Below are 9,188 nucleotides of genomic sequence, written 5' to 3' on the forward strand. Positions count from 1 at the left end.
TTACTCAGGGTCCTTGACAATATATTTCAAAATTATGGAAATTGGGGGTGGCTCCTTCTTAATACTAAATATTTACCGCATTTTTTATCATTTTCATGACGATATCTTAGATAATACAAGCGACCCCAAGTTTATCAAACAGTTTCGAATTCAGGGGGCAAAAATACATAAGATTTACTTCCAATTGATTTCTTGTATTGGCCCTAATTGTGGAGTTTTACCAAAATATTTTGTGCTGTATGGGTAGTGTATCTCATAGTGTTCTCTTTTTAATCTTATCACAACATAGCCTAATTAACATAATAATTGATAATTTTATATTGACAAATCTTATGTGAATTTAAAGAAATACACACACACACACACACGCGCGCGCGCGCATATAGTTATTTACTCAATTTTTAGCAATTCTACGTTTACTACCATTTCAAATTATATGTACGGAGAGTTTAGGATTTCTCTCCATTTAATTTACATTTATCGATTAGATTTATTTCATAGACTTATTTTGGTCAGTATTATATTGTATTGTATGCTTTATTTCATTTCTCCGCAGGGTTCGAAAGGCGTTTTTTTTAAAGGAACGATCACAAACCTTTTACAATGTATCTCCACCTCACTTATACACATACATTACATAAACTGGCGTTTTTCAGGGACGTACCCAATCCTTTACAAACATACATCCTTCCTGACCCGACCTGACCATTACTTTCCCTCTTGCCGCGTCCTCCTTCCAATTCCTCTCCGTCATCCTAACCTCACTTTCAACTCTCCTCTTCTCTCTCGATTTCTGGCCGCTTCACCTCGATTCTATCCTCACCTCCAATCCCACCGCTTCCTCTCAACCTCCTTCATACCCTCCTTCAATCCTGCACCTCCACCCTTTCACACAGCTCTGTTTTTGACCCTATTTCTACCTCTCCCCCGCCGAGGGCTCTTATTTTGGTCAGTATCAAACCTTTGTATTAGTTCTAACACACGATCGTATAAAAGAGTTTTCACGTTGATTGCTATCACGTAATCTATATGATTGAAAAGTTTAAATGGAACTTTCTCAGTTAGAAGAACATTTGGTAAGTGTTTGCCAAGTTCCAACACATTCTGAAAATCAAAAACCCATGCAATAATGAAAGAACGATATTAATAACAAGATGATTTAAATATATGAAGAGTAGAAAATCGATCTGATTGATATAAGTCAGCTGTTTTTTCTTTTATACTTTGCATTACATTTTACATTCAATCGGATTCTTTCGTATTGTTAACAGTTTACGTGATTACCATTTCATCATGTTTGTGTAAATATTTCTTTCTTTTGCTTTTACTTGTGAGTAAAAATTAGACAATAAAAAACTTAACGGAGAACTGTTACCTCGTCTGTAACAAGCATATCATTTGTTGCGTAAAATAAAATTATTGGAGCAATTATCTTTTTGAGATCATAACTTGGGGGTGTTTTCTGTTTGTATCGCTTATAGTTTTCAGCTATTCCATAATCATAGTTTCGAAAGTCATCTGCAACAAGCAACAATCGATATTAAATTAATTGTACATCTAGAGAAATACGTGCCTATAACTTGAAAATATATTTGAAAAAAAATTAAATAATTACATATGCATATAATTATAAATTAACCTGCAGTAGAAAATTATGTAAATTAATTTACATCCTTCAGTAATATCTTATCTTAAACGACAAGAAATGTTTATTGTAACATCACATCAACTAGAATATTGCTTTATAAAAGGGAATTCTGTTTTATAAAAGAGGGAATACTCACTTATACGTATATTTTGGAAAAAATGATCTAATGTTTGTGTAGAAGTACCAGCTGGAAAATAGGAGAATAAATCTGGCAGGATTGTCTATAACAGAAATAATTTATATAAATAAAAAGGCATATAGCGACTTAAATTAGAAAAGGAGATTAGGGAGTAGCTAGAACCGTCACAGTAAGTTTATTTCATTATAAAAAATTAGAAAAATTATAAAATATAAGTATTTACACACATTATAAACATCGTATTACGTTTGACTTTTCCCGGGAAAAAAAAGATTATGTATAATTATAAACATATATATGATTATATGTGATTATATATGAAATTTGGTACTTTATATAAAATTATATATGGGTCCATATATCATTATATATGGGCTTATATAATGCCAAATATAACTAGATATGAACACTAGATTATATATGCACTTATGTATGGATTAGGGCTGGTGATTTGCTTCGAAAGTTTCGATATTCAAATAATTTAAATTATTTTAAAAATAAGATGCTTATATGTATAAGTATCAAAGATTATAAACGCTTGACGATTAATCGGGCCAAAATCAATGGTCGAATCGTCACGACGATAAAATTATTGCCAGTCAGGCCGATTCATATGTCTTATAGTTATTATTTCGTACTGGCGAATTACAATTGCATTGAATTATTATGGATGTTAAATTTTATTCTCCGCGTTAAAAATCTACGAGCAGAATTAATTATTCAGTTCGCGGTTGTGAAAATAAGGCTCCAAAAACTTTAAATGTTCGATTTTATTGCTTTTCTAACCCCAAAATGAGTGCTTCATACATGTAAAACATTTATTTGGCAATTTAGCGAAAATTGATCGTTTTAAAGTCTGGAAAAGTGCATTAAAAATGAAGAAAGCGACTCTTTATATGAGAAAGTGTAAGCCGTTCTGCGCCCTATATGGTTAAGCCCCGCCTCCATGTCAGATCCCAATAGTTGCTCGGTATTCGGTTTTATTGATCTTTCGGACTTTGAGCCAAAATAATATCGGCTCGTAACTGTAAAACTGACAAGCCTGCCTGTCTGCCTCCCCTTCTTAAAAAAGTAGGTAGAAGAAGGGACTCAAGAGGGACCCAGAGCTGTTACGAAAGATTAATATATCTCCGAATACCGAGCAAGTCAAATCTCGCACGGACGTCTCAGACCCACGTATGCACTAGATGTCATCTTTTTTGTAAGTAATAATTTTGCTAATTTTATTCAAAGTTCATTAAAGATAAAATATTAAATAAACTATGTTCATCAAAAGACAAAAATCGTCAACTACAATGTAAACAGATGTTTTGTGAATTTTTTCAGATTTTTTAAAATACTTTAAGGGGTCATGCCACCATGCAACTTTCTTTTTTTCGATTTGTTTTTTTTTAATTTTCTTTAAGTTTGAAGTCTCTTAAGAACATTTTGAGCTAAGGCCAATGAGCTAAGAAATGCAATTTTATCACATAAGAAACTTGAGTCTTTTTTCTTTTGTGTTTTTCTCGAAACTACATTTTTCAAGTCGGGCGACGTTGTACAGCCGAAACTAATGGTCCGATTGACTTGAAATTTGGTAGGAATATGTCTAAATAGATTTTCTCCGACCTAGCATAGGATTTTTTGGATATGTTGCTCCGTTTTTTAATAACAATTTTTTTTAATTTGTTATTTTGAGGCAAAAACGATGTTTAATTTTAGAATCGAGCACATTTCCACAATTTTCGAGAAAATTGAAAACCGCTATGCTAAGTTTTAGCTATTTTCTTTATTTACAAGAAAATTCTTCATTTAATGGTTTCAAACTATCCGTGTGGGCGTCAGAATGTCGCCGGCCCGTACAGAGGCAGCGCCGCTTCATAAGAATTGCTGTACTGGTCACAATTATCAATAAAATCGAATGAAATTTTTATGACTTATACTTAAAATTATGTAGAATAGACCCTTTAAATGTAAATTAATTTTACGCAGTAGTTGCGAAGAAAAAAATCTAGAATTTATGCTTGTTTTGGAAACGGTCATGGTGGCATGACCCCTTAAGGTAGGAAAAATAGTGTTGAACATGACAGACCCACGTATGCACTAAGAAGGTACCGAAAAAATGGAAAGTTAATAAAAGCATTCTTTCATATATTTTATCCATTTTTGAAGCGTGTGAGAATTTATGTTTTATTACTCTGCATATACGCGTCTCCATGTAATATACAGATATCTATAGCATACGCTATTATACCCGCGTCGATACGGATACCCAAATTAGGGCTGGTAATTTGCTTCGAAGAATTCGATATTCGAAGCTTCGAAAGTTCGAAGGTAACTTCAAAGCTTTGAATTCTTTCGAAGCTTCGGAGCTTCGAAGTTATCAAAAATAACAGCTCTAGTATGGATTATACATGTAAGATTTATATGGAAGTACATATAATCCTATATGATTATATCCCAAGTAGGAAGATGACGTCTAAAGACGTCTTATTGACGTTAGAGGATGTCATTAAGACGTTATTAACACGTAATTTGACGTTACTCTGCTACCTGGGATATAATATTATACAGCCTACACAGCAAAATATATAATCTTTTTTTTCCGGGTTGTGTGTCTTATGTATGATAAAACTTACAGTGTTAAGTTGTGGTGGATCAGAACCGGCGATTAAAAATAATACAGTGACGCAAATAATTTGAGTCATCGTATTATCTTTACATAATATTCTTAATAACGTAACAGTCGCTAAAGATTGTGGGAGAAAATCATATATTTCACGCTCTCGTAGAACTTCCTGGCACGTGTAAAACAAACAAATCAAGTATTAGTATTTTTAGCATGCACATTAAATAATAAAAATTATGATTCATGTATTTTAAACACTATATTGCTTGCAATAAGGGGTCACAGATTATGGCAGTTACCATCAATATTGGATAAATGTTAGCAACTTCGTTAATTATAGGTGTCACTTTTATCCAAAAAGAAGCAGGAGCCAGACAAATAGCCATTTTTATTTTTATATTATATTCTGGTTTTGTTGACAGAAGAGTGAGCAGCGTAGTACCTCCCATTGAATGACCGATATAGTATAAATCTTTTCGCTTTGTATAATTGAGAATGTAATCGAACATGGCCGGTAGATCTTTTGTTCCAATCTCGTGAAAGCTGAAAAGAGTAAGAATTATGATATTATTTTACAAAACATTTTCTCGCCCTCTTCTCTATTTGATAAATGTATGTACGCAATCAATTTACAGTGAGAAAACGAGTAAGAAATAAAAGACTTACAATCTTGGGAATAAAGAGAATACTGTGCAAACTTTAACGTTTATAAAACGTGTTATAAGTTTCCTTTTTTCATTTTCATACATGCTTTACGTCTTTATTGCATATACTCTTTTAGAAATTCCTGACTTTATATTTATATCACTTGGTAAGTATACTCTATTCAGTACACAACACATACAGCACAAAATGTTTTCAAAAAATATTTCTAAATATTTCTATAAAAATATTGCAAGATATATTTTAAAACGGTTTTAGGAATATTTTAAAATAGTTACAAAATCGTTTGTGATAACATTTTTAAGAATATTTTAAGAATCTTTTAAAAATATTTATAAAAATGTTCTTCTTTATCACCCAGACAATATTTTCTTAAATATTTGAAATATATTTTTGAAATATTAATTTAATTCTACATATTTAATGTTTTATAATCTTGTTCCAAAATATTTAAAAATATTTTAAATTTATTATTGGTTCTATAATCTTTTTTCAAATATTTTTGAAATATTATGAAATATTCTTAATTAAAAAAGATGCATGGTAGCGCATTTTTCCGTGCCAGTTCGCAACGACGCCGCTAGGCGGCGCATAATGGTAAGACTAACTTGCAAGTAAATTTTAGTTGGGATCTAATATAAGCAGGCCTACGGCGAAGCAAAATCATGAAATCATGACATTCGCGACACATATTTTCGCCAGCAATACGACGCAAGACTTACCCAACACACACCACAATGCTATAAATATACAAAATATTTTCCAAAGTAAGATGTAAAGATGTATATTTTTCAAATATTAAAAAAATCTTTTAAACGTGAAACAATTATTGCTGATTGGGTCTAACATATTTTATTTTTCGAAGCAATATTTCTAAAAGATTTTACAAATATTATTGAATATATTTATTTGCAATCTTTTAATAGTAGGGGAGACCGGGGCTAAACCGCCAACGGGGTTGAACCGCCAAATCAAATATCTCGGAACCTGTATATTGTGCGAACTCGCTATTAACATTGTAAACGCTGCTTATGGTACCCATGTGACCAACGGAGTTTCGGCAGGTTACCTGCCGTGTTATGATTTTTACGGAGGCAAACGTGTTTTCGTGGTGAAAAGTGAAATTTTCTGCGCGTGGAAATTTTGTAATATCTGCAATAATATTTGCTCTCCAAATCTCGAGGTACGTGATTATAAATGCATGCTGATTATAAAGAGTAATGCATGCTGAACACGAATCCAGTGTAGATATCTAATATTTCATGAGCGATCAAACCTGAAACTGATTTATCCCGGGGGGGTGGCGGTTCAACCCCGGCATTTTTTAGATTCAAATTTTTCCACCGTTGTCGTTTTTGCTCTATACCGGTTAAACAAAGCAACATAGATAAAAATTTCCTATATAAATTTTGTAGCTAAAGGTTTACTCTTTACAGTGGTATACCACATTTAACTAAAATTATTTATTTTGTTGTTAAAAATCGGCACCGAAAAAAAACTGGCGGTTTAGCCCCGGTCTCCCCTATATTGTGCACCAAGGGGCGAAAGTAGCATTTTTCAGACGAGTGTGAAGTTTGCCGCCCTCGCCTTCGGCTCGGGCGGCAAATCACACGAGTCTGAAAAAGCTTTCGCCCCGAAATGCACACGATATTTTTCACAATACCTTTACGGAAAGTTCGACTTCCATGCCTAGAGAGAAACGAGAGTGGTCAATTTCACGCCAAGGCGGCATAGCGGGCGGAAAGTAACCACTTTCCTCCCTAGGGAGGAAAGTGACCACTTTCCTCCCTGTTTAGCGGGTGGAAAGTGGTCACTTTCCGCCCTAGGGAGGAAAGTGGTTACTTTCCGCCCGCTATGCCGCCTTGGCGTGAAATTGACCGCTTTCGCCCCTCTCTACAGGCATGGAAAGTCGAACTTTCCGTGGAGGTGTTGTGAAAAAATATTTTTGAAAATATTTTTCTGACATGATCTGGCGGACATAAAAACATTCTAAAAATATTTTTGTAAATTATTTTAATCTTCCTAAAAAATATTTTAAAAATATTTAAAAAATAATTTGTGCTGTATGGGAAGTAACGATTATTTTATCATTTTGCTTCATAAATATCTCATTTTTAGGCAGGTCGTACTTTTGATTTAAAATTTATAAGCTTGAGATCTAATGTTCGCTCAAAATAATTTTAAAAAAAAATATTTTACCTATATTGCCAGAATTTGGGATCGTATGTCGTCATATTTACATGCGATCTGCCGTAACTATTTCCTCTTACATTTCCAATCCATACGTCATATCCTTGATCTGTCAATAAAAATGCTGCAACATAAGATAATAATAAGCTAATTGACTATTAGTACGATGTATAATATCGATGAAATGTATATGAAAATGTGTTTTCTTTTCTAAAATTTAAAATCAGTTTTTCAAAAACATTATATTTCGCAATTTTCAAAACTTTAATAATTTGATTAAGCTTCAAATTTTATTTAATTCCACTTCAAATTGGAGAATAACTAATGTTCCATTATGTCTTTGTAATCTTCTTTGACATCTATATATCATGAAAAAACTCTTTATTTCCAATAGCTTGATATTAAAATATTAATATTTTTTGCAATAATTTCTTTACAGTTATTTAGATGCATATAGCATCAAAAATTAAATCGAATCGATTTAATTAGGTGTAGGGGGGATTTTACTACTCCAACCGGAGCTGTGTTTCAAGTCTGACATCTGACATTTAGTCGGCACGCAGTCAAGGTTGGAAGATATGTAAAATAGAAATATAAATAAAACTTTCGCGCTTCATTTACCGCGCTGGTTCTTAGTTAGCCCGGTTTATTCGTACGGATTTTCCATTGGAACCTATACTTCGAATTTTAAAATATTAAATAGTATTGCCTTAACATTTTTATATATAAAAAAGGCATTTCGACTAAATTTTAAAATAGCACACTTGCAAAAACGTTACAGCATTAATAATTTTCAAGTTATGAGATTTGAAGGTAAAATCTTTTTTCCACAAGAACGCTATATGGTGAAATTTTACACGATGCTTTGAATTGATTCGCACGTTACATTAACAACTACATGTAATCAGTAAATATACGTACCAAGATCTTTACCAGGACCTAACAATACCCAGGAATCAGATGAAGCCAAAAGACCGTGTTGCATAAATATAATTTCCTTCTTTTTCTTATTATCCGATAATGGACTTCCAGGTATCCTGTGTATTTTCAAATTGTAACCATCCTCCGTTGTGACGTTATGCTCCTCAGCGGGATAATTATATCGTTCTACCAAGCCAACCTATGTAAAAGAATAGCATAATATGTAACATCAGCGAGATATCATCGTTTTATCTCTATTTCGATTTCGATTAATTTTAAATGTCAAAAAATATTTACACAACGTTTAGACACTTTTGGCTTAACAATTTAAGACGACGAAATTGTATATGGTATAGTTTAATCTATATTTATCATAGAACTACAAAGATAAATTTAATTTACTACAAAATACACGTAAATTCAAGACTAAAACTGAAAAGAATTTTTACTCACACAATCCAATATTTTTCCACTCATCATTTCTTCGACTCGATCCATTCTTCTTACTCTCACTAAACCAGGGTCCTTAGGGAAGAAGAAATTTAAGAATTCGTTTAGAAAAACCGACAATATGCTCTGCAATCTTCCTTCTGATTCTGAGAACGTCATAATAATTAAAAATGCAAGAAACATGGATTTCATATCTGATGTAATCATATCACTTATTGCAAAGTAGATTGTAAGAAAAGTCCTTTATGTCGGCACAATCTTACTTAAAATACTTTTTGGCAAACTCGAGGCAACTTATTCCTGCAATACGGTCTGCAATGAGAAACAAACGCGATAAGTGCTGAGTCGACAGTAGATAAGCTATGTCGGTTCTAACTCAATTGTGGAGGGGGATGACGGCGTGGAGGGGGGGGGGAGGCAAGGGTGGTGGGTGGCGGGGGGGGGGGGAGCTGGGCGGGGGATAAATTAAAAAAAATAAATAAATAAACAAAAATTAAATAGATTAATAAATAGATAAATTAAAAAATAAATAAATAAATAAATTAAAAAATTAAATAGATTAATAAATA

At 32.7% G+C, this 9,188-nt stretch overlaps 1 protein-coding gene across 1 annotated transcript; it reads right to left on the reverse strand.

Annotated features, from left to right (window-relative positions):
* Nucleotides 1-518: 518 nt before the first annotated feature.
* LOC139774814 (lipase 3-like) lies at nucleotides 519-8,920 on the reverse strand. The gene is made up of 8 exons (XM_071710293.1): nucleotides 8,623-8,920; nucleotides 8,170-8,368; nucleotides 7,258-7,372; nucleotides 4,695-4,938; nucleotides 4,406-4,564; nucleotides 1,785-1,869; nucleotides 1,376-1,518; nucleotides 519-1,104 (listed from the first exon to the last, which is right to left on the reverse strand). Exons 1-8 carry the CDS (start codon nucleotides 8,824-8,826, stop codon nucleotides 889-891), a joined length of 1,365 nt encoding a protein of 454 aa, XP_071566394.1. The 5' UTR covers nucleotides 8,827-8,920; the 3' UTR covers nucleotides 519-888.
* Nucleotides 8,921-9,188: the final 268 nt, after the last annotated feature.

The sequence above is a fragment of the Temnothorax nylanderi genome, unplaced genomic scaffold (assembly GCF_030848795.1).
Source record: "Temnothorax nylanderi isolate EJ_2023f unplaced genomic scaffold, tnyl_v1.0 TNYL_tig0088_pilon, whole genome shotgun sequence".
In the NCBI taxonomy this organism is placed as follows: Eukaryota; Metazoa; Arthropoda; class Insecta; order Hymenoptera; family Formicidae; genus Temnothorax; species Temnothorax nylanderi.

What these genes read in the sequence shown, in the direction of transcription:
- LOC139774814 (XM_071710293.1), bottom strand. Translation starts at nt 8,826, where the DNA reads ATGATTACATCAGATATGAAATCCATGTTTCTTGCATTTTTAATTATT. An exon ending in ACATTTATCCAATATTGATG is followed by an intron (nt 4,565 to 4,694) that starts GTAACTGCCATA and finishes TACACGTGCCAG; the next exon opens with GAAGTTCTACGAGAGCGTGA. An exon ending in TTTCCAAAATATACGTATAA is followed by an intron (nt 1,519 to 1,784) that starts GTGAGTATTCCC and finishes TGCTTGTTGCAG; the next exon opens with ATGACTTTCGAAACTATGAT.